The sequence below is a fragment of the Poecile atricapillus genome, chromosome W (genome assembly GCF_030490865.1).
Source record: "Poecile atricapillus isolate bPoeAtr1 chromosome W, bPoeAtr1.hap1, whole genome shotgun sequence".
Classification (NCBI taxonomy): Eukaryota; Metazoa; Chordata; class Aves; order Passeriformes; family Paridae; genus Poecile; species Poecile atricapillus.
Window position 1 is genome coordinate 10,024,468 of NC_081288.1, and position 26,179 is coordinate 10,050,646.

At 38.2% G+C, this 26,179-nt stretch overlaps 1 protein-coding gene across 2 annotated transcripts in view; it reads left to right on the forward strand.

Annotated features, from left to right (window-relative positions):
• The first annotated feature begins 2,803 nt into the window (after window positions 1–2,803).
• LOC131591742 (voltage-dependent calcium channel subunit alpha-2/delta-1-like) overlaps window positions 2,804–26,179 on the forward strand; it is a 362,151-nt gene continuing 338,775 nt past the window's right edge. For both annotated transcript variants that reach the window (XM_058862758.1, XM_058862760.1), the window contains exon 1: window positions 2,804–3,410. In XM_058862758.1, the coding sequence (XP_058718741.1) occupies window positions 3,316–3,410 (95 nt within the window). In that variant the 5' untranslated portion in view covers window positions 2,804–3,315. The remainder of the gene's footprint in view (window positions 3,411–26,179) is intronic.

Sequence of the window (26,179 nt, forward strand, 5' to 3'; positions counted from 1 at the left end):
GCTTTCTTCCCCATGCTTCAGGCTGGCATTGGATCCCGGGTTTCGGATTTAAAATAAGGTAAAACTTCAAAACCTGACTTCCAGCCTTACTTATTTTACAGAAAAAACTGTTATTTGATCCCACCTTTTCTCAAAACCGGGCTTCAGTTCAAGTTTACTTGTAAATCCTGAAAAGCTTGTGGATGGATCTTGACTTGTCTATCACAGACCTCCCCAGAATGCCACATCCCTAGTTAAGCTCCATTTTTCAGCCCTGGCTGCTCCTCTGCACCTCAACCAGCTTGTTTGGAGCTAACCTGTGTATTTCTCCTCCATGCTGGAGCCACATGTAGGCAACTTCTGTCTTTCATCCCTGTGTTTCAGCGAGCTCCACAGGCATTCACTTATGCTGTTCACAGTAGGAATAACTTGCAGACGGTCTTGTTACATAGTTGTAAATAGCACAGTAGATTGGAAGCTTTGAATACTTCTTTATTAAATCATAGTATTTTCTCTAGAATCTTTCTCACTTTTCAGCTGCTGTTCAGTGTGTTAGTACTGATTAATCCAAGTCTTACAGGACTAGGTGGGGTGTCAGCCAACCCATGCATTGCACAGCTCCATTGCTAGCCACATGTTACTGCTGGAACTATTTGCAGCTATAATTACTGCCCTAAGGAGATCTACAAGCATCAGAAGTGTAGGCTTACAGAAAATTATTGAATGATGAAAGGAACATTCCTGTGTAACCCTTTACTTATCTATTTATTATTTTACATTATCACTTCCTGATCTTCCTTTGCATTATATTGAAATGGTATTTGTGAGTAAGGGTGCTCTTGCTTATTCTCATCCTACTGAAAGCATTTCCTGTGTGTGTGTTTACATAGTTACTTGCAACCTCTCTTTCCTACACCAAAAGGGAGAGCACCTCTTTCGCAGCTCAGTGCCCACAGCTTGCTCAACAGGCCCTTGGGGGCAGAACTGCTGGGAATTTGACATGAACACTTTTCTGCTAAGAGAAGGAATGGGCATATGCTCAATCCTTCAAGTGAGGAAGGAGCCAGGTGGGGCATTCCTTTTTAATTCTGGATGAGTGTTGCCAGTGTTAATCCATTACTGTGTTGCCCACTGCAAAACTGTAGGTGTTTTGGGGCACAACTAACAGAGGAACGTCTGGTTCTGGGTAACTCAGCAGAGTTTAGGCATAAACTTGAGCCAAACTTCAGAGTCCTATCAAGGAGCAGGAACAGAATTTTGTTCAATATTCATGTTCATAACTGAATTGATGCTAACATGCTATTCTTAGTGTGAGAGCCCAAAAATGAGGAGCAATATCTAAGTAAATTACTTTATCCAAGTAAATTTGTCATGGTCTTATGCTTGTTCATGTCTCCAGCCCCTTTCCTCTGTGCATTTTTCTGAGACTTTAATCCACTCCCCACCATCTTTCTACTCAGATCTCCTCACAATACATCTCATGTGAAGCAGGACTTTTGTGTCACAGGGCTGTGACTGTGCTGGTACCCTTGACACCCCCGTGGGGTAGCAGAGTTGCTCAGGTGAGCAGTTACAGGTAAGCATCCAAAGGCGAGCCACTTCATGTGAAAACTGTCAGGCTTATGGAGACATACAAGAGCTGAGCTCTAGATACTTTTCAGACTGTTTGAATCTAAAGGCTGTAGAATCATTTTAGAAAATGCTATTTCAGACTTGCATCCAAACCCCCCACGTCCCTATAGGTAGGTGGATAGGTGAAGACAACTGGGAGTTCTTCCCACCAGCTCCCAAGTGCCAGCTCCAATCCAGAAACAATGTAGATGAGTGACTGCATGCTTTACAGATTGCAACTGAAATATCGTGCTGGCTTTGAGCCCGGGCAATATGAGCACTCATTTTTTCATTTGTGCATCTCACTTTTGATCCCTTTGCCACCTTTAAAATAGACATGAGCACTTTCCTGTTTTATAGAAATTGTTGTGAGTTAATATATTCAAGACGTGATCCTTAAATACAAATGAAGTGAAAACAAAATGAATACTGGGTCTGCTCTTTCATTTTCACCTGTTGAACTAAGTAAATATATTAAAATATAAATATGTAAGCACATACAAAAAAAAAAACAACCAAAAAAACAACTAACAAAACCAAGCCGCAGATCGAAAAAAAAAATCCAATTTGTCACTGAACTTTTAACTGCTTTAACAAATAAGCTAAGAAATATTTCCCTGGATTATTTTCTACATTTATACCGAGAGCGTATAGTTGCCACAGAGACTGGTGTGCGTGAATGTGGGCAAACGAAAGGAGGGGAGAGGGAATGCGTCCTCTGAATTTCCAGAGGGATCTGAAATGGGTATCTGGGTTAGCGATGCGGCGGGGCGGGGGCGAATCCCGAGGACTCCGGGCCGTGTCCCCGGGGGCGGCTCCCGGAGGCGCTCAGGGACACTGCGGGCCCGGGACGCTGCGCCGGGCGAGGCTCCGCTCCAGCCGGCCGCGGGGAGAGCGGCATTTATAGATACATCCATGAAATAAATATCTATTTAAATCGCAGCCCAGACTGGTGGCACACGGGCTGCGTGCGGCTGCCGCTGCCGCCGCCGAGAAGGCAGGAGGGGGCTGGAATTAAAATAAGGCACGAAGCGGTTTTAAAAATAGCGTTGTGGCTGCGCGGGGCGGCGCGGGGCGGGGCGGCGGCGGCAGCGCGGCCCCGGGGCGGCCCGGCCGGGAGTTCCTGGGAGCCTTGTATGGAGCGCGGCCGCCGCAGGGCCCGGCGCCCGCCCCCGCTGCTCGCCCCGACTTTCCTTCCCCGCTGCCGGCAAGGAAGGCAGGAGCCGGCAGCGACCTGCGCGTCTCCAACTCCAGCCCCTGCTTCCCTCCTCTTCTTCCAGGAGCCGCCACCCCGCCTGCCTCTCTCCTCCTCTTTCTGCTCTGCAATCAGTGGAATAAATCGGGGAAGGACGCGCGCACACACACGCAGAGTAGGATCTGTTACAAAAGTAGCGCTGATGGCGGCGGATCAGATGAAGCTGGAGCTGCTGCTGGAGTAGCAGAGAGTGGAGTATCTCTCGCTCTCTCTCTTTTCTCTGTTTCGCCTCTTCCCCCACTCCACCCACAGATCTCCATCGTTTCTCCTCCTCCTCCTCCCCACCCTCGGCCGCGCTCCCGCTTTCCGCGCATCTCTGGGCTGCGCCTCCTGCGAGGGGGCGGGTGGGGGGAGCGGAGGAGGCTTTAAAGAACCACGGCCCCCCCCGCACCGCCACACACGATAATTGAATTTATTATTATTGCCGTCTCGCCGACTTGGGGAAGGGGGATCGATCTTCGATCAGGAAGATGGCTGCTGGCTGGCTGCTGGTCTTTAGCCTGACACTTTTCCAGTCCCTGGTGATGAACCACTCCTCGGAGGGACCCTTCCCCTCGGCCACCACGTAAGTCCCAGCGGGGTCCGGGGGTCCGCGGCGGGGGCACGGCCGGGGCGGGGGCGCTCCTCGGCGCCAGGGACAGTGACAATACAAAGGAAAATCAAGTTAGACCGGGTGGAAAGTGACGATCGGGAAAGATTGAAGGTTTTCGGCAGCTTTTGCTTTGGAAAGAGTCAGGGTAGCTGAAGGTCCCGCCGGACGGTCGCCGGGAGGGGGAAGCTCCGGTGGCGGCCGGCGGCGGGACTTTTGAGGTAAAGGCTTCGCCTGGGAATCCCGCTCCGGAGCGGCTCCCAAATATACCCCGTCAGGTCATCCTTGTCGAGAAGAAAGTTTCGAGTTACACAGAGTCCGCCCCTTCCTCCCACGGAGGTTATTCCAGCCTGGATGGAGTTTCAACATTGTTTATAAGAAAACCTGAAAACTTTGGCAATTTCATTAAAATCCACACGGAAGGCGGATTTCGTTGTCTTTCCGCGGCCGGCATGGGAAGCGGGGCAGGCGGGCAGGGCTGGGAGTTCCGAGCCCGAGCTCCGGCTCCCTCCTGCCTGGCCGGGCTCCAGCGCAGCCGCGGGGGCTCGGGGCTGCGGTGGCTCCGCACCCCGGGTCCCGCCGGGGGGGCTTTCGCACGCTCAAAGCCCCACAGCTGAAGAACTGTTTCCTTCAGCCTTGGCCTTGCAGATCGTTACTTCTCAGAAGCAGCTTCGCGAGAGCTGAAGGATGCTCGCGGTGCTCGCAGCTCGGTGCCTTGCCTGGCCCTGAGATAGAAATCTTTAAAGCACTGCGGAATTATTAGCATGAAAGTGTTGCCCAGGGCAGTGCAAAGATCAAATAATAATGATGCAAGAAAAGAAAGGCAAAAGGAAGCCAATGCATCATATTGAAGATTCGCCTACAGATAGGAAAAAAAAAAGTCCACGACAAAGCACTGTGTGATCGTGTTTTCTTCCATGTTCTTCTATCTCACCTCATTATTTTTGTATTCTTTTTGTTTGGTTGGTTTTTTGAAGCACTTACCTTAGTCCCCGAATCTGGGTTAAAGCTACCAGTAGGTAACTTTTAAGTGGATGACTCACTTTAATGCATTTTACATAAGAAAAACAGTGCTAATGGTAGTCTTTCCTTATTGTTTAACACTGGGTGGAATTTATTGGTGTCGTTCATCCTGGGCAGAAGGATGCCTTGCAGTAATTACCAGCAATGCATTTTCACCAATTAGTACTGCTGGTAGGTTGTTGTAATTGGATTCAGTTCTGAGTATCGGTTCCATTATGAAAGACTCAAAGGGATGCTCGCACTGTTAAATGAAGGGAATACAAAGATAAGTGTAGAATAACCACTTAGTATCTTTTAAACTGAATAAATACAGCCTTTCGTTGGAGGGAAAATTACCTTTTAAAGCATTCTCGTGCTGCAGTTTATAAAGATGTGCCATGTAGAAGCAAGTGTTGCAAAATACCAACCCAGGGCTTTTTAATTGATTGTTTTCTTGTGTTTAAACTCCTGTATTTACGTTTTTTTGAGCTCATATATTTATGGTTTCTCACTGAGCTGATAAGGTTATCCTACACAACTAATTACAATTTATCTTTTAAGTGGATTTTTCTGGGTTTAAAAGAGAAAGAGAAATGGAACACAGTGAAATTAAAATAATATAATATAAAAAGAATATATACAATTTCAAATAGAACTCTAGATTGCTTTTTAACATACGTGATATTCTTTTAAAACTGGTTTTGTCTCCCCATCTGTTTTTGCTAATTTCCTTCCAAATTTACTTTTATTGACAGTCATGGTAATAGAAATTGACAGCAGTGAAACATATAACTTTATAACTATACCTGTGATAAAGTATTACAGAATATTATGTTAATCATCAACATTTCCATGTTCTGCACAATTTCCTTGCTGTTTGCTCTATATTTTTCTCATTGTTATAACACTGAAATATTGCAGAAACAATCTGTAGCAACTGTGCATCCTTCAGAGTACTGTTTTCCCTTTGGAATGGAATCAAAGTGCAAGCAAGGCTCAGTTTGTTTAGAAGGCAGCACACAACAGGTTGATGCAGGGAGAGCGGCTTAGCAAAAAGTAATGATGTAACAGGTGAAGGAGAGAACAATATTTCTATTCTTTTTTAAGACTTGACAGCAGTGTTTCATTTCTTACTAAAAATTACAAATGGGGAAGAACAAAGAGAAGTGACGCACATGCTCTTAATGTAAAATATATTATATATTAAGAATATTAAAAATAGGAATAAAAAAAATACATGGGAGAAGAGAATAAAGGAAAGAGAGGATATGAATAATTGAAGAACTGGAGGTTTGCTGATATTATGTGCTTAGCTACCTGCTTTCTCCCCATTATTTTCAATCTCTTTTTTCTCTTTGTGAAAAAGTTGGTTTGAGGAAGCAGGATTTCGCAGCTGTTGTGTGAAAAATGTGCACATTCAGAGCTACAGAGTATGTGATTTCTTCAACAACTCATTACTGTACAATCACTTTTCCTTCAGTCATCTGTTTCTTCTGCATTAATAAATATTTTAACATGTACTTTTACAAAAAAGTACATAAATCCCTATCACAAATATAATAATATAGAAGCATGTAGTATTCTTAGCGAGAAATGCTGAAGGTTTATGCAATGCCTGTTTGATAGAATCTCAGTAATTTGATTAATTTTAATTCTCTGATAAGGAAAAAAGGCCCTGATGTGTTTACACAGCAACATATAGAGAATTTCAGGTGCAGGTTTGTGTTGTATGAAATGGCAGCATTAATTTTTCATTGAAAATCTGAGCAGGTGGTATTGCATTCCTTGCTTCCAGTGTTGAAATATTTCACTGCAAATATTGAAGACTGTCCTTTAATAAACTATTTAAGTATAGTAGTAATTGTATCTTGATCTGAGCTGTTAGGCTTAGCTGCTGATTGATGCATATTGCGTTCCATTTAAACGTATCATATTAATTGTGCCATGTGTTAGGGATCTGTTTGTTGGTACAAGACACCACATTCTTACTTTTAACATAGCAGCTCAAGGTCCTTCAGTTACACCTGCAGCACAGCAGATATTTTGCCCTTAGATGAGAATATAGTATATAGTACTCCTGGCACTATAACCACACTACTGCTATCACAGTATGCAAAGCACTTCTGTTTTGTAGCCATACATATTTATTTATCATTCACATCTGTGCAGGCTTCAGAAAAAACATGCTATTAAATATACAAGGTTTGTATGTTGCCTGACAGTGATAGCAGAGGACTCAGTTTATTTCTTCTCTTTTCTCTATATTTCATCAAGACTGATAGTCTTAAGTGTATCTTGTAATTCCTAAGTATCCTTTTGGCCCAGCATGTGTTGATATTGTTACTGATAGTGAGTAATGTGCTACATACTCCTTTCTGATAATAAACCTGTTTGTACTGATTAAAAAAAGAAAAAAAAACAACCCAAACTAAGCATATTTTAATTTCTATAAACCTACAGATGAAGCCTTTCAAAATCAATAGGACTGTTTCTGTAATTACTACACCATTGTGGTGTAAATATTTTAATGCTTTTTTTTTTTATCCCTCCTCTAATTTTCCTCTGCCACTCATTTTCTCTTTTTCCCTTTTTTTTTAACATTTTTTCCTCAGTCACTTCTCCTATACACATGTGTTACTTTAAATATTTTATTGAAGACAGATCTACTACTTACATTAATTGGTTTAAAACATTGGTGGATAAAGATAATATAAAGATAAAAATAGTATACATATGAACATATATCTATATCTAGGCAGACAGGACATTTTTAGAAGATAAGTTGTGTATTCCCATTTTTCACTTGCATGAATCATCTTTACTGTTTTGGTGTCATTAGGACAGCTCAGGGAAGTCTATATGAGTCATACGAATTAGGGCTTGCACAACTGGGACATTCACATTTTTGGCTTCTGCACATGGATGGACCTAACAAGTGTAGGTCCTGCTGAGAGTGTGGCTGGGCTTGGTCTCAGCATCACTTTCTGTATGGCACCAATGACCAAAGGTAGATGATATTTATGATGTTTTCTTTTCATCTGTTTCTACTGTCAGACTTAGGGATTTTGATACCTCTCATATGCATAAAATCCCATTTACAGCTTAAAGTCTATGAAAGAAGAATGCCAGTTTAGCTGCTGATGTTAATTAGAAAAGACTGCTGTATTAATGGATTACAAAATATCAGGCTCTTTTTCATTTGAAAATTGTTTTTTTCTCAACCTATTTAAAACTATTCACTGTTAGGAAAAAATAAAGTACTGAAGTGTACCTTCATATCAGTGAGTTGGAAAGAGAGCCAAAAAAATGTAATCTACTTAGAATCAGGAGAGTGCAATATCACCTCTTAGTGTTTTCTCAGCAGCACATATCTAAGTGCTGAGCATTATGCAAGATGCTTAAACCCACTGATATTTTAAAGAGTGTTGTTCCAATCCATTCTTGTAGTGGAAACATACTTATTCTGAGTGTGAAACAGCTTGTTGATTGGTGGTGTTTATTTTGGTGTTTTGGTGGGATTTTTTTGAGTGTGTCGTGGGTTTTTTGTTTTTTTTTTCTCTTGTTTTTAATATTTTTTTAATGTCCCTGTAAATGTGGTGATGATAAATACAAATTATTTGGATCCACAAAGCATTTTTCTGTTTTATGTATTTTGTGATGTAAATTGTGAATGGGCAATTTCTTTGCTGTTTCCCTCATAGGCATTTATGCTGGTGCCTCAGAATTAACAAATTCTATAGATTTGCATTTTTTTAAGCATGAAAATTCAGCTGAAAACATCAAAATAGATACTAATCATAAAAGATGAAATTTCATTGAAATAAATCAGAATTATAGAGGTTCTTGCCATCTTTCATTTTGCAGTGATGCTATTTTCAGAACTGCATTGCTCATACCCTGCAAAATGATTTTATCCAAGAATTCAGCTGCTAGAAAGAGAGCTGGAGCTTGGCAGCACATTAGCCTGAAATGTATTCATTGTTAAATAGAAGGCCTGTTGTACAGATCTTAAAAATATTTATCTATCAGAACATTTTAAATTGATGGAAGCATGGTGAAATTCTTACTGCTTTAATGTTTTGTAACAAACAACCCAGACTCTGGTTGCCCACTGGTAACTGACGTGGTTGTGCCTTGATCCTTCCTTGCCTTCTGCGAGAATCCCGTATCCAAGGTAGTGTTATCTTCTAGACCAATATTTGACTTAAACCTCTGTAAGATAGGAGTTGCAGTATAGAAGCATTTTAGCAGAGAAAAATGACTCATTCTCTCTGTTGCTGACCACAGTAGAAGCAGAATTGAGCCCCAGACTGTTTTGTGCTTCTTTGCAGCAGTATCTGGGCTTTTGATCCCCTATGCTTGAGCTGCATGTTGTATTTAGAGCGCTCATAAAGACCTTTTTGACAAAAGGTGATACTTTCAATGGCAGAAAATGTTGTGCCTTGTTAACAAATTTCCTTTACTAGAAGAAAAAAACTTAACAGAAAACAATCCTGGAATAAAATTACTGGACCATAGCTACAGTTTGGTAAAGCCAGATGCCATAATTTACATCTTTTACAAATGCTGAATCAGACTTCTTTATAGAAAGAATGACAGCTCAGTGTCCTTAGTGTTCTGGTAAAACAAAAGCATACCTAGAACCTTGAACATGCACAGAAAATGAGAAGTATAAAACAATAACTGCATTTGTGCCCCCAGCCCTGGGCAGCGCCTGTGTGCACTGTCTCAGATCGCTCTTAGACCATTCCTGCAGCAGCTTTTTCACTCCCCCTACAGCTGCTGCAAGACAGGTATCAATGAATACTGAAATGATTTGCATTTGAGATTACAGCTCTGATTTATCTCTTGCTGAAACTATTAAAGAGCCTGATCCCACTCAACTTTCCTCAAACATGCATAGGGCAATTCTCTGTTCTGTAGGATCAGACCAAGAGCTGAGTTTTGTATCAGTTATGCCATTGCCTACTGTAACAAATTGGTCAATGATTTTAGGGGGAGTTATGACTCTTCTTTCCCACCTGATTTCCAATAATAAGGAGAACTGGATTGAACATTGTTTGCAGAGTATGATTTTTATGTTAGGCAGTACTGTGTAATGCACACAGTAATGCTGCAGGGGCAGCTCACATTTAAGGTGAAAATACCTAGCACTGATAGTGAAATTGCTGTCCACTGCACTTCTACTTCAGTAATGTTCATGGGTTGTATAGTCTCTGTTTAGGGCCAGACTGCTGCTTGTACCCTGGAATGAAAAAGTCCCATTGATACTTTCAGAAAAATCTGTGCAAGAGTGAAAATTTTCAAAATACACTTTTTAATAGCTAAAATTAATGGCATGTGCCTGCAGCTATTCAGCTCAAGAGGGATTTTTCTTTTCCTTCTCCACTGCTTTCCAAACTATTTTTTGACCTACTCTGCTTCTAAGCAAACTCAGTTTTTCACACCTTCCTTCCTTTCCTCCTTCCTTCCAGACTTAGTAATTTTTCAGGGTGAGCTGTAAAACAGACTCCCTTTCACAGCCACCCTGTGACAAGATATGGCTCACTGTTTGAGAATGTTACCCTAATGATGGCAGGGAGAGGTTTTTGCTTATGTCCGTCCTTACAACACCTTTCTCTGCATGCCAACAGCAAGCCGATGACAAAGAGTGAATTTCTGTTCCTTGTATCATTTTTTCCTATTTATTTACAAAGTTTCTAACAAGTTTATGAAAATGATTGACATTATTTTGCATCAACAAATCAGCAAGCTTTTGCAGTTAATTACAGTAATTCAAAATCAGACTTTTTTTTTAAATCTGAGGCAGGCCTGAAATAACCATAGAATGTGAATGTGAAGTTGTAATGTTGCTGACTATTATAAAAAGTGATTTATTGGATTTTCACCCTCTTTAAATTACATTCTCACTCCCTCTCATTTGAGAGTTGGGTATGGTAAGAACTATAGACTGATTTTGCAGCAGATAGTCTACATAGTGATTTAAAAATTTTCCTTTTTTGAAATTTCCTTTATTTCTCCAGGACCATGAATTTTCATCCAGAAATGCAGGAGGAAGATTTTTTAAAAAAATGTGTCCTATTGATCATATGAACTCAGAATAATTTTTGCACAGCCTTTATTAGATGTAACATGGAGGTATATATTAGATTAGTGGTCCTTTTTTTCAGCATAAAATGCTTCAGTTGGAATCTGTGAGCAGTCTCTCAAATTTATTCATTATAATAAAATCTGATTCACTTTTTACCTGATTTGAGAGGTAAATGAGAACACCAAGGATTGCTGAGTTCACAGTTTAGTTTTTGTAGGAATCAGATAAATTATGTGAATTTTTATTTAAAAGAGAAAAGTTAGACTTGATTCCAAGCAATATTTGAACTGAAATGCTCCTATTTTCCCTGTGCAGGTTCCCACTAGACTGGTCTAGAAGCTTCAAATTTTTCCCAGTGATATTTCTCCCGCCCTTATTTTCACTCAGATTTTTATTATATTTTGATAGCGTGGACTAAATATTCTTCCACGTAGGCATAAATAAAAGGTTATAAAAGTTCTGTGGCTAAGGTTTGTGGCAATATTAAAACCAAAATCAAGTCATGCCACTGTTCCAAATTGTCACTATTAATATTGTCATGGTATTAATACTGTGCTGCCTTTTTCTTTATACACTAAGGTAGTCTTAAACAAACCAGTAAAAGGGAAGTTTTCTTCAGTCTTGAAATGAGCAGAAATTTGCCACACTAGGTATATGTTGACTCTTGATTAGAAATTCCAACCTTTTCCATAGGAGGGAACTGAGTCATGGGAACTGTTTTGTCAAAGATTATTGAAGTGAAACATTTTGCAGTCTGAAATAGATGAATTGTTTTATCAACACTGCAGGAAGGAGAAAAGTAATGAAAAAGAGATGACAGGAAATATGTATTACAAAATTAGAGTTCTTATTATTCCTTCCCTGAGTCTTACAGGTCACTCCTGCACATGTAGATCCAATGTCCCATGAGAGCAGTCAAAATGTTGAGGGATAAGTACAACAGTCAACTATAAAAGGCAACTTTTAATTAATGGTATTCTGATGTGGACTAGTGTTGAAAAAATGGTTGATTTTGTAAATGGCTAAATGAAGCCTCAACAGTAATAATTGCCCCCCAGTGTGGATTGGGGTTGTCTATTTGGTAGAAGTCTTGTGGATACAAAATACAGCCCTATACTGGGAGGCAATGCTCTTTACTTTACACTCTACCCTTAAAACTCTGTTTTGTGGGTTTAATCCAGAAATGTGGTGGTTTTTCATGCAGATGATAATGCAGAAGTACCAAAGTTCCCCTTTTTTTTTTTTTTTTCCCAGTATATGGCAGTTTTCTGGCAATTGATTTAAGCAGAATAAAATATAATATATAATACACTAGTCATTAGTAAGTAGAGTAATTTTTGCAGAGCTTATTGAACATCCATTTTTTCTGTTAGACTCTCTTGTAATTTTATTATTTTTATGTATGGGTGTAAAAAGTTCTTTAGATTTTTTTTTTCAAAGACAGGTGTAATTGAAGAATAATCCATGTAGGGATGGAAACTAAGTGTATTGAGCAATGAACCTTCTTGCACCCTCATTTTCTCTTGAGAGAACCCTGTGTTAGGTAGGTTAGCTATATGTGTGTTTCTTAATACAGGAAGTACTTCTTGATCTGAGATTTTTCTTAGAAATTAATTCAGTGGCACCAATTTTGGAAAAAAAGAAAAAAAGAGCAGTAGACTCTGCTATTTATTTTATCACAAATATTCTTAAGTTTTTTCTATGATGTACATCCTGAATTGTGTGTACCATGGCTGGGCTTTTTAGCATTAAATGCCTCTCTTTAAGTATTATCTGCCTCACTGCCTTGCCTTATTTCTCAAATTTTGAACCTTATATTTCAATATTAATTTCTTTCAGTAAAGTTGGAAAATTCAGTATCTTACCATTTAGTCAGGCAAGGGTTTATTGTCAAGATTAATTTGTTAGCTAATGCCTCTAAAGCCTTCTGTAGTTGAAAAGTGTTGTTAAGCTGTTAAGCCTAATTTATTAAGATGTGTGTTTGCTATATTCCCACTTTACCTCAGAAACTTGCATGACCAGTCCTTTCCTGGATGGATGATATCTCTGGTTTACCTGGTTCTCAAAGTGTTTTTTTAATAGAATCTTTGTAGAAAAGTTACCATCATATCTGATTCTTTTGGTAACTTGTGATCTGGAGATCTGGAAGAAGTTAATCCCCACGATCTGTACTTTGGATGTACACAGATTGCAAAACATAAGCTTAACAGCATTTTTAGAAACTAACAGGAGTCAGCAAAAATCTGCAGACAGTATCGTGAAGAGAAGCCAGTACGTGACTCATGCCTACACCGCGCGCTCGTTGCACTCCTTTGCCAGTCCTGCCAGTTCCTTTTCCACTGTGGAAAGCACTGGGAGCTGCAGATCCCAGGATTTTCTGAAACTTGTACTGTGAGTATTTCGATCTTGGAGAAGAGACAATAGTTAGATACAATACTAGGCAAGGACTTGTGACACAAGTTCGCTAACATGATCTGTTGCTTCTTCAGCAGCACGGGCTATTGCTGGTTTTATTCCATTTCTAAATGGGAATGACACCCAAAGTGTCACCCTGCTTGAATCAATGAGTTTAATAAAGCAAGGTGTCCTGTTTCTATAAGAAAGATGGTAAGAAAAGTACATACATTTTTCTGTTTACAGACTAGTAGCAATAAGATGATCATCAGCAATCACTGATTACAAGACAATCACCAAGACCCTTGAGATTTCAAACATGAGTAACATAGTTTTCAGTGCAATTATTTTTGTTTGCTACAGCCAGTAGCAATAGAAGTGTAGTTCTTATAATTTTTTTTGTTATTTACCAAGCCACTTTTGTTGCCTTAGCATCTTCTTGATTAGATTTTTTTATCTGTTGTGAACATATTTTAGATTATGTGGTAGGTGTATAAGCTGGGAGAGAATCACTAATATGTGCAGGAACATATCTTAAGGAGATTTCACTGTAATATACACATGGGGAAAAGGTTTGTGGTAATTGAAGGCAGAATCTGGTCTCTTTTGACTGATTAGAAATATATGAGGGATCTGTGCATGACTGAGAATATGTCTAGGATATACTCTGAATGCATTTGGAAATGCTTGGGTACCCAATTTCATCCTTCTTTCCACCAGTGTAATTTCAGCATAATGAGTATCAGTCCTGTATCATTTAAATCCTGAGTGCAAGGATGAATCCACATAAAGTAATTTCTGATTAAACACATACAGGTTTCATTGCAGCAGAATGAGTCATCACTGTCAAGGCCTGATTGTGAAAATTGCATAAAATAAAATGCAATACATGATTTTATTAGGCTTTGCAGAGGGGAATATCCCAAGGAAACCATGTGTGATATCAGATGTGGTCATCTGTCTTCCTTTTAAATGATAAGCTCTGACACCACTTCATTGTCTGTGCCCCACTGAGCAAGTGTCCATGTAAAAAAGGAGTTCTTAATGTGCTGGAAGGCACTGAAAAATGTTACCCCAGATTAAGAAGAAACATTATTTCATTAAATAAAAGTGTGGAATTGTAAGGAAGAAACACTTTCCTTTTCAAAGTACTGCAATGTCTAGTAATGTGCAGGTTAACTCTAAGTGGCTTTCACTAACGTACTTTTTTGTAGTTTTGGTTTTGTTTTTTTTCTTCTTAAGCAATTAGTTATTTCTAGAGCTTAATTTGGAATGGTAGGAATGATAGAAGTAATTTAATTTAACCTCTCATTATGCACAACTGAGTAATTAATGTATCTTTGGGTATGAAGTCTTGAGTTTTTGGTTAATTAGAATTGAAATCAGCAAGAAATTTACAGAGAAACTTTATATTTGTTTCCAGTGAAGCTGGATTTACTCTGGAGGATGTTATTGATGCTTTATGGGGACATGAGGTGAAATTCTGATACGATAGCTGCTTTGCTAATAGAAGCACTTGGCCAGTGTCTTAACTTCTTAACTTAACATTAATATATGTTCCTTGTATAGATACACTCTTCCAGTCTGCAAAATTAGCATTAAAAGCACCCATCACTTCCTTGCCTGGCTAGTGAGAGTTTCGGTTAACAAATGACCATAAAGAATATTGTAGTAGATGTATGGAACAATAATTTACTTGCAGGTATTTTCCTGATAGCATTTTTTTTTCCTTTCATAAGTCCATTTATTGATAGAATAAAGTATTTTTATGGCCTGCAAGATAGTCTTGCACAATCATGCTCAGTTATTCTTGTAGGTATCCATGGTTCTACAAACACTTTCTGTGTTCGTTAATGATGCTTTCAAAGTTGCAAATACAAGTTAAACATTGATGATTGAATATTTTGTTCCACTTGTCTCATTAACTGGCACTCTGTTTTTATTTAGTGAATAGTATTCTACTCAACAATTGTCCCATTTCTCCCTGTGAGAATAATGTCTTTATATAATAAAAGAATGATCAATATTTTAAAAAATCCTTTAGAAAAACTTTTAAAAGAAGTTAAAAGTAAGTTATCCAGTTATAAAGCTTAAACCCTTGAAAACTAGGAATAGTGAGACAAGAAACTGCCTTCAGCCTTAAATTGTTTTCCATATAATATCTTCATTGTGATCCTGTGTTCAGTTACAAAACCAACTCTATTTTTTTCTTCTGAAAACACCTTTAATTGAGAATATTACTCAAAATGCAACCCCACTGTAAGACTGGTGGATTTTGTAGGTAACTTTGGTAAAGCTGCACAGGACATACCTTGTCTTTTTATAGTGTAAAACTAGTAATAGTTGCCACTACATGGAGAGAGTGTAGGGGCATCTGCCTTTGGGAATTGACGGTAAACCATGGCCAAAGCTATTCTCTGAACCCAAAAGCTATGATAAAAATATCCTATTCAAAGAGATATTTTGAGATGTTTGGATTTTTTTTGTATCATGGGGACTTAGTTTCACTGCAGGAAGAGAGAGTGATGGTTGCTGCCATGTTTTTTATGCTGTGGGACTTCAATAATTGGTAGCCTCTCACTGGGCAGGAATTATTTTCTAGCTGGAATTTTTCCTGAAAATTAGCAAACAGGAAATATCAGCAATATACTAGAGAAATACCTGCTGTTCTAATTACCTACATGGTTGAGAAAAAAATCAAACTTCTTGTGTCTAGTTCTGCATTTTAATTTTGCGGTGATTTTTTGATCAACCATATCCAAATTTAACAAATTCCAGTACTTCACATGTTAGATTTCTTGTGTACCTGATCCAGATTTCCTACACTGATACTAAGGGATATGTATTTGGATAGAACTTAACTCAAGGCTTTCTTGATGGCCAAAAAGTTAACTTGCAAACCAGGATCATCTACAATATCACTCAAAGACTGCTTAAAATAAAGCAGTTCTTCATTACTTATAATGAAACCTTCCTACAATATCTGCAAAGTAATAAATTAAACCATTTTTTTTCTTAAAAGAAACCCCCCAAAAAACAGAGAGAGAGAAACCCAACAAAAAACTCCACAAAACGTGCAGTATTTTAAATGTGCTTTACTCCAAAGTTCTTAAACAAATATTTGGTAGGCAAATGTAGGCTGCATGAGGTACACAGTTTTGTTTGTTGCTGTGAAATAGAGCTTCTACTTCAACAGTAATTTAGATAGATTCAGTTTGTGGTTTGTTACTATGCGATTTGACACAGACACACACTCTCCATGCAACATTTCTTTCACCTGGGAAAATTGGATAATGCACTAATGAAGGTTTTCTTGGCTGATAATGCTGTCTGTTTTCAGAGTGTAGCAATTACACAATCTTTTTACCACTCAATGTCTATCTAAACAAAATCAATGCAAAAATAAGGGCTATTTACAGTGAAGTATCACTATTTTACATTGTTTGTTAGTTCTCAGAGTCTGAAATGATATTGAAATGATCCAGTAAAAAAAAATCTCAGGAGCTTTAAAGCCAGCAATCTAAAGGCCACCTGATTTTTCTGTCAGCTCAAATAATTCACCAATACTTGTCTGCCTCTGTACAAATGTAATACCTATCATTGCTGCTTGCCTTTTCTTTTTAGAAGAAAAGCTCAATTCTATGCATCTCAAAACTAGACTTGATTTGAATTTACATGGCTTCAAAATTGGAAACTGGGACTGGATTAAAGCTTCCAAATCATTTATTTACAACAATATGAGAGTTTTGTGGTCTTTTTTTTTATTATTATTCTTGCACAGTTTTCTCCTTCATCAGTGAATTCTTCAAAGGGGCATGGAGAATTGCTTGTACAATTGTTTGTAATATGCTGTGTAAGTGCTGATTTTTGCTATACATATCAAAGAAGAATAAAGGGCTGCAATTCTTATTGCTATTAAAATTATGAAAGCACATTCAGGCTATCAGCTACTTCACAGATTTTAGCCTGCAAGCTAAAGTAAGGAAAATTCAGATTAAATATACAAAATGCCTTGATATTACAACTAAGTATCTTGTGGATCCATTCATTAAAAGCTATCATGGTGCTTCTGAAATGTTAAGTTTCTAAATTTGTACTGATGAGAAATCTGAAAGAGCAAAAGCCCTCTTCTGTATTACATGGGAGCTGGACAGTACTTTTTCCATTTCCCAACTTTTTTATTTTCAACTGAGGTATTTTTAAAAAGGAAAAAAACTAAAAAACTTTTCATTTTTAAGTTCACTTAAAAGGTATAAATATGGAATGGTATCATAATATGAGATGAAATAAAATATTTCTACTGTAGTTTTTCAGATTTTTTGATCAAGTGCTGAATTGGCTACTGCATCTGAAGAAAATATTACTAAATGATGCTGATAAAACATATTCCCTGGAAATATTTCAGGTCAGTTTGGATAGGGCTTTGTGTCCTCATCTACTTAAAGATGTCCCTGCCCATTCTAGGGAGTTGGATTAGATGACCTTTAAAACTTTCTTCTGATCCAGAATATTCTAAGATCTTATCTTTTTTTACATTTTTTCTGAGTTTTTCTTTTAGTAGATGATTTGTGGATAATTTTAGAGGCTGCTATAGATGTTTTCCTTGTTGCCAATCTACTCCAGAGGAGCACAGTGATGTTGAATAGCTTTCACTTTTGTCTTAGATAATAACTTTTAATGATATTAAACTTGACCTTTTCCGTTCTCATGCCATGGAACAAAATAATGCTAAAGCTCCATGGAAATGGTCTGGAACCCCTGTTTTCTGAGTGGTGGTAAAAAAAAAATTCAAAAAGTCATAGAAATTATGTACAGAATAAAATCTCTTGCATGATTTATTTTATATCTCTGGTGCATTTCTGGATCTGTTCTCTCATATGGCTGAATGTGTTGTGCACAGTTCAGTTTGACAGATGTGAATGAAGTGTGTTGGGCTAGGTGCCTGAGTTTTTCTGTGTACACATCTCCAACAGCAGCACTGTTGTTGTACATCATGTACATGTGTCTCTGTTCTTATTAACACAGTGCTTGAAACCTCCAAACAAAAGGGACAGTCCCTGTATCACTACAGGTTCTGTGTAAGAGAAACTTATGAGAATGAGGCAGAGCTCCTTAGACAGGAGGTTTTTCAGGGAAACAGCATCCCTAGTAATGATAATGCAATATATTTTATGTGTCCTCAGGGTTTTCCTTAATAACACTGTAGGGGAATAAGAAATGGCAGGGGTACTGTTATGTATACTGTGTGTGCACCTCTAACATTACACAAGACAGCCAAATTGTTCTATAATTTTTTTTCTCCTATGTGTTCATTGCAGTTATCAATATAGTAGAGGCATGGTTTAGTACCCAGGAGAATGGTATAATGTCTGTCATAGATGATTCCAGTAGTGACAGGTAGGACAGAGCAGTAGTTTGCCCAATATTTACTACAGTGTTCTTAGTGCTTTGTAAATGTATGTTGTCACCCTTTAGGACTTCATATCTTAGCATTATTATGCTGCAGTTGTTTTTGCATGTGAATATTTCTGAACAGTCAGGCTGTGCGACAGATAGGAAGAAAATATTTGTAGGATTGGGGCCAGCTAGTTTTTTAAAGGAACTACATTATTTTTTACAGTACATGTAGTATGGATCCATTTTGTCTTCAGACTGTGATCAGTGGAAGAGACTTAAATTTCTGTATCTCAGTTTCAATGAAATGTTGATAACTGTTCAGGCTCACATCCTATGTATGAGCATGCTGAGATCCATGGGTTTGGGTGGGAGTAGCATGTGATATGTTCTAATTGTTGATACGTGTTTTGCTGTATTTCTCTGTGCTGGCAGTGTTATTGAGACTATACAGCAGTATCATACTTACCCATTATGAAGTGTGAGATAACTAGCGGAATATTCTAAACTGCGGAATTACAAAAGATTAATCTGCATGGCCTCCAAGGAAAAAAGCAAAAAGCACAAACAAAAATTTATCAGAAATATAATCTGTACTTCAAACCTAAATTTATAAAGTTCTTTTATAAGCAGCTAGTGACTGTGTGACCTTAGATGTATGACATGGTTATCTTTGCCTCTGCTAATTGTTCTGCACCACACGTCATTGCCACTCTGCACCATGCCAGGCACCGTGACACTCCCTTGCTCTGAATTCTGTTTTCCCCCAAGTACTGAGTCATTTAATCCTCTGCCTTTTAAACTATGGGGGAAATGCATGGATATGTAGATGGTTAAAAAAATTCATGTTGATACCAGCAAGCCCATAATTTTTACCCTATACACTTGGAAATTCTTCCTGGGACATTGAGGTACACAGAACTACTGTACGTGTGTGTGGCTCATACACAGATTTCCTCTGCAAGCCTTTAGCTCTTGAGCTGAATGCAAGTTCATTATCTTCCATGTGTTTTTATATTCATTTGCCTCTTGCCTCTGTGTAATTAAAGTTAATACCTACATAAAAATTAGCTATGTACACTTAGCAGATAAATGTAACTACTGACTAGTGGTTTAAACTACTAGTAGTGGTAGGCAAATAATTAGGGTTACTTAGGAGAAGAGGTATTTCTGCAATTGCTTCCTAGACTGTGCGTCCAAGCTGAAACACCCACATTTAAAATCTTTTGAAAATTTAACATTTTTCATGAGGACTGAGAATTTTTTCACACTCATATATATATGAGCCCACATCATTAATTTTTAACAAATAAATATGGATTTAATCTGCTATTGATGGGGAAAAAAAGGCTTTTCCATTTATTTTCCGAGAAAATAATAGTTACTGAAGCATGAATTAAGCTTGGCCAACAATAGATATAGTTTATTGGACACTGGGGAATACTTAAAGGCCATTTAGCTTCCTTTTTCCAAAAAAGAATGCTGGCTGAATCAGATATTTTTTAAAAGGTTACCTGGATTGTTATGAGTCAGGGAAGGTGGAGTGACGTTGCTTTCTTTGTTTAGGAATTGCCTTTAGAAAGGGATATATGTGTAAAAATAGCAAGATTTTCTCTACTTCCCCACAAGTCTATTTCTTTATCCCAAATCTGTATAAACCCAAATATTTTTGTTTACTGGGAGATGAAAAATTTGAAAGGAGGGAGGTCAGGTGGGAGGAAGGTAGCATCCATGTGTTGAAAGCAAGTTCCTGCTACAGCTGGCAGGATGCTCTTCCATTTGAAATGCAGTACTGCTACTCTGTTAAAGAAAGGGATCTGAAGCCTTTGCAATAGAATTGTTTTATTAATTGGTTGCATAGTGTTAGTTAAAGAAACCTACTTGATTTTTCTTCTGTTGTGTTCACATGTGTACCTATGAGTCATCAATTTATAAAGATGTGCAGTCAGATGAGCTGAGGAAGAGCATCCTGGATTCAGGCAGATGCCAATCAAAGCTGGAAAGCCCATTTCCAGTGACATTGCGAAGCACAGGCATGGATACTTGCTGGAGTTCACTTTGGAATGCAAATGTCACTGCAAAGGCTTCAGGCTTTTGGCTAAGGAGCAGCAGGGAAAGGGATCCACCTGAGGAGCCCAGGTTTGACACAGTTGGATTGCATCCAGCTTGGAGTATCACTGTGCCTTCCTGTAGGAGCTGGAGTTGCTGATAACTAATGAGGTCTGTACCCTGTTCAGAGTGCTTGCTGACAGCATGTCACAGAGCAGCGGTGTAATATAAATAATAAGGTTTTGCTCTGTTTTCTTTATTGCTCTTTGTTTTTTATATTTTTAGCTGCTTTCTGCAAGAGATGGGTCTCTGGATTGCCTGCTCTGGTGCACACACTTTCTTTTTCGCTGGCTGTCTCTCTCTGTCTCTTGACAGGTGTAAGGAGGATCCTAAATATAGAAGCCACCCGTCAGTTGGCTTCAGCAATCAGCAAGCACTGATTTAGTATTTCTCTTAACCAGCTAAGCTCCAGAAGGGTTTCTTTTAAACATTTATCACTTTATTCCACTGCAAGCTTTCTTTAAAATTATTAAAAAACCTGATTATCCCACAGCAAGAAGAATACTATTAGCAGTCATGTTTCAGAAATGATGGTTGTCAAGAATGGCTCTTGCGATGGAAAGGAGAAAAAAATGCTTTTCAAAGAACTCCCTTGTTTTAGCAGTTCAGTTAATGGTGCTGTACCTCATTGGGGAAACCACTGAGACTAGGTGTAAGTACAGTCTCCAATTTTTAGATGAACACACTTTCAGACATAAGTAGCTGCACACTTCCCTATGATTTTTTCCTTATGAGAAGAAATTTTAATGCAAATGTACTGATTAGCTGGGATTTTCTTTGCTATACACAGAAATTAGGCATGTGGTGAGAAAGGGAGGTGTCCTAGTACTGAATATTTATAGTGCTCACTAAAAATATTTTTAACACAGTGTTAAGTATTTTTAACACAGAGTTAAGAAGTATTTTTAACACAAGGAGATATTTTTCTTTATGTTAGTTTCTTTATCCTGAGGCTGAGGGCAGCACAAAATACTGATTCTCACAAATTAACTGGTCAAATTTAATATTTTACCACTGCAAAAATTCTAAGTAGAATATTTGGAGAAAAAATTGTTGCAACACTTCATTAAAGACAACTTAAACATTTTCTGTTGGTTTGTAGGCAGGTGTCTCAAATTCTTCCTCTTCCTTGTGACCAGTTGCCATTAATATTCATAGAAATTGTTCACAGCCTACAGAGGAGATACTAATTCAGTATCTAATTGTGACAAGTGAGTTGCATGTGATGAAGACCCTTTTTGATACTGATGTGCTTTGATTTTTAATGTTTTATGATTGATTCTATTATTTAATATGTATCATTATATATCATTAATATATATTAATATATATGATTCTATTATTTAATATAATGCTAAGATTCTATTAAATTTTTAATTTTTAATATTTAATATTCCATTAAACATTGTGTTAAACATGGACACAAGAGAAGTCAATGCAGTTATGTAGCTCAGAGAGGCAGTAGTACTTTTTTGTGATAGTTGTAGTGGTTACATGTGGTCTGTCTGGTTGTGAAAATTCTGTAGCAAAATATAGAATGTGTTTGTTATGCTTATGTAAGGTTTTATTTTTGGCAACCCGTGCTCCCTATACCCATCGATGAGAAACCTCCTGTTTCTCTATTTCTTTTTTTACTGTTTTAAAAATCAGTATAGTTCATTGGAAGCTTCTGCCATGTCTGGGACACGTGCTTTGATGGTTGGTGGAGCGTGAATCAAACCCCAGAAAGGAGTAAGAGGGCTGCTAGGTGAAATAGCAGGACTGGCCCTGAGAAAAGGAAAAATGGTTTAAGATAGAACATGTTTCCAATAAAAGGATGCTTTTTCAGATTTGGCACAAGGGATTCTGGGGTAAGTCTAACTCTCTTAGTACAGATAGTCTCAAGCTTTATACCTGAAAATCCGAACTGCATCTAATGCGCCTTCTGGGTGCAAGCTCTTTTACATTTCACAGATCAGAATTTGAACCTACTGAAGCCTAGTAGTTGTGCTTATGAGCTTTAACTTTTGCATTTAAGAAAAACTGATTATTCTGCAGTATGAACTCATGTAATCTGACTGTGACTTTTCAAAGGAGCTAACCAGAGTTGCCATAAGCTGATCATGCAGCTACCAGAGCTGTTCTAGCTGTAACCAGCAGTTCTGTGTGTAGGCAAACACGTCTTTGCTGTGGTATGAGCCACCAGGTTGGAAGGCAGAACTGCTTCTTTAAAAATCCCTGTGCATCTAATACCTAGAAGTTTAAACTCTCCTCAGTCTTCCAAATTTATTTTTCACTGTAGCACTATGTTTTTTTTAGCTAGAAGTTTATTCTCTCCTCAGTTCACCAAATTTATTTTCACTGCAGGATGATTTTTTTTAGCTTGCTAGAGACCTGGCTAGATTCTTTCTGCCTTTGGCACATCATTTAATGAATACAGTGAGAACTTTTCTGCTGAATTTTATCTTACCAGCCTGGCATTTACTAGACAGAAAAGGTGGTAGTCTCTTCTCATGAGCATTGTCACAGCATGCAGGAGTGGGCTGTGGCTGTATGTCTGCATGGTTCTTTTTTGCCCTTTATCCAGGGCACGATCCACATACTCTATTTTCACCTCTGTGTTTTCATAGTCTAGATACATTTTATAAATAGAATAAAAAATTGAACTGAATGATTTTTCCATTAACCTCCAAGAACATTAAATCAGGTCCATATCAGAATGATGTGAAAATATTTTCATTTTGTACTGTATATCATAAAAAGCAAAAAAAATAATGCTTGTTCAGGAAAACTCATACTAAAACAACTCCTAGCAAAAAATAATGAAAAAAAAACCCAAAGAAACCATTTATTTTGTACAAGTTAGGAAACTGTCTTTCTAATAAAAAACTTTTTTATCTATCTATCTATCTATCTATCTATCTATCTATCTATCTATCTGGTTGATATTTCTATCCATAGATCTATTTATTGGGATGAAGTTGGAAGTAAGAAACACTGTCTATAACTGGATTAAGGATCTAAGAGGGTTACAAAGAGGATGTAAGGGTACTTTGTGAGCAGAATGACTAAGATTGTTGATAAAAATAGACCAACTGGTTATGTTGCCTGCTTGGTAATATTGTGCTTGAAGTGCAAATACATGGAACAAAAAGAATCACTGGCATTCTGTAGCATTAGGTAGGGATGGTTTGCAGTGCTGATAGTGACACAAATATGTTTGTTGAAATGAAGAAAGGAGGAACTGTAGAAGCAGAGTGGATAATCTGTTATGCTGAGTGACACTCAGTTTCTGGAGTGACACTCACTTCTGTTACACATTTTGGGCACAAGGAAGGTTTTATCTCCCTTTTCTGTGCTGGTCATTAGAACCTGGCCAGAGCAGTTGGGGGGATTATTCTCAAGCCTCAGGCTTTTTCAGACAGCAGAGTTAAAGATTGGAAGTATAAATCTTGACAAAAAGCACAGTCAGTTATGATTTTCCCACAGAGAGAAGGAGCTCTTCACTGTTTTCAAAACAGACCTGTGACTAACAGCTAGCTGTATAAATAATGGAGATCTTACATCTTATGTGATACATAAGAATTATCCTCCCAAGCTACATGGAAGTTCCTTAAGCAAACAAAGTGTTTGTTTTTCAAAAGGCTGGATTGTTTTTAAAAGGTTTTCTCTACTCTCATTTGATAGTGCTTGTATTACTAGAATTTTATTTAAGCAATTTCACACCTTCAGATTGGAGGAATATCAAGTATTTTATTTGTTAGCTTGAACACAATGTATGTCCTCACTGCTGAATTCTAGTCTCTGCTTTTAAAGATCATAGTGAACAAAATCATCCTCTTGTGAGGTGCTATTCCTGTACTTTCAGTGCAGCAGTATTTTGGGTTTGTATCCCATAAAATAGAATTCTTCATGGCAAGAGTTCCATGGAAGAGGCCAAATTCAGTTCTGCCAAAGTAAAAGGTTCAGAAAACAGATGGGCTGGATGGCGGTTTTAAGAAGCAAGGAAGAACTGTGATCCCCATGTCTGACTGCAAACCTACGCTGTGGCAATTACACAGTATCATTTTTTCTGTAATTTCTGGTTTAGGATTTACAGGCTTACAGAACCTGTAGGTCAGACATATGCCTTCTGTTTTCCTTTCCTTCAGGAAAAAAAAATAAAAATTTAAAACTCATGTTTCTGTGTGTTTTTCTTTTTGTTGAAGATTGAGACTAGATTAGCTGTTAGGAACATTACTGTTTGATGAAAAAACCCTACCCTAGGTCTCTTCTGACACCTCCCTTTGTTATTTTTTGTAAAGCTATCATTCATACACAAAACTTTTTCCATTCCAGGCTAAAACTCAGATACCGCTCCTGAGAAATAAAAGAGTTCGTAGTTCAAGAAAACAGGTCTTACAAACTGAAATAATAATTTCTATGAAGAGAAAGCAGCAAACAACTATGTGCATATAATGTAGTTCTGTGTGCTTTAAACAGAAAAAAAATATAGATCCAGAGCCTTGAGTATTTAACTGCAAATTTATTTAGAACATTTATCTCAATCCTATGATAGTGATGTAGATGTTCACAGCACTTTTCACCAGATGATGGTCAGAGGACAGGATCTACCCAGCTGTCCCTGAGTGTGCCAAAGAGTGGCTGGCTACAGCTCTCAGGTGCTGGAGAGCCAGTGCTGATCCAACAGCTGTACTAGTGTGTCAGTGCTATGGAAGGCATAGGTTGCAACAGGCAGATCAAGTCTGGTACAGGTTCACAGCTTTCTCCTGTGACTATACATTCATATAGGCCTGGACATCCCAAATGCAGTGTAAACTGTGCTCTCCCCAGCAAAACTTTTCAGGAAGACCTACCCTGTCTGTTTTTCAGGGGAGGCTTAACTAGAAATGCAGGCACCAGATGTACTTGACACCTGTGTGTCGCTAGAAGACACAAAATGATTCACATGAACACCTGTCAATGTCAGAACAGAAAAAACAGTGCCTTTATTCTCTGACTCCAGTACCTATAGATTCTTGACAATGACCAGGGATTGGATAATTAAGTTACCACCTTCCCAAGCACACCGGTCACAAGCAACATCCATCAAATGATGTTTCTTAGAAGGAATGTAATAAATAACTTATGTTTATAGAACTGTCATGGGAAAGTAACTAAAACTATGAAAACATTTTCAGAAGGCTTCAATTTCCAGGACGACATCTCACCCTTTCTCTTTTAAAAAAGAAAAATGAACAATATTCTAAACAATCAGAAGGCTCTAGTTTCAGGGTGATACCTGTGTGCCTCTGTCCTGGGGAAACTACTCAGTGCAGTGTACAATGCTAAACTGAAGTGTTGCCATCAGCACAGCTGTGAATCCATCAGCTACAGACACAAATGCAGAACAACTGAAATACACCTTTGCATAAACCTTTTGGGCCCTGCTTCCATCAGGGAAAGGAAATCGAGGACCACATAGGAAAGTGTGTCCTGAATTGCCACTCACTTTAAACCACTATAGCCTTTATACTTACTGCCTTGTTTTCAAACTTCTCTGACCACAACATCCCATTTCCAGTTCAAGAATTAATCCCTTAGTGTCTGAAGCACAGGAGTGGCAAATCCTCAGGCAGCATGATCTTCTTAGGAGAAGAGTGTGTATGCCAGAGTTGTGTCTCTGCAGAGTGCTTAGTGGGGCACTTACAGAGACTCCCACCCATGGCTTGTCCAAACACATAGGGTTTTATTGTGTGACTTGGAACTCAAGGGATTGGAAGGGGGAGGATTAAAG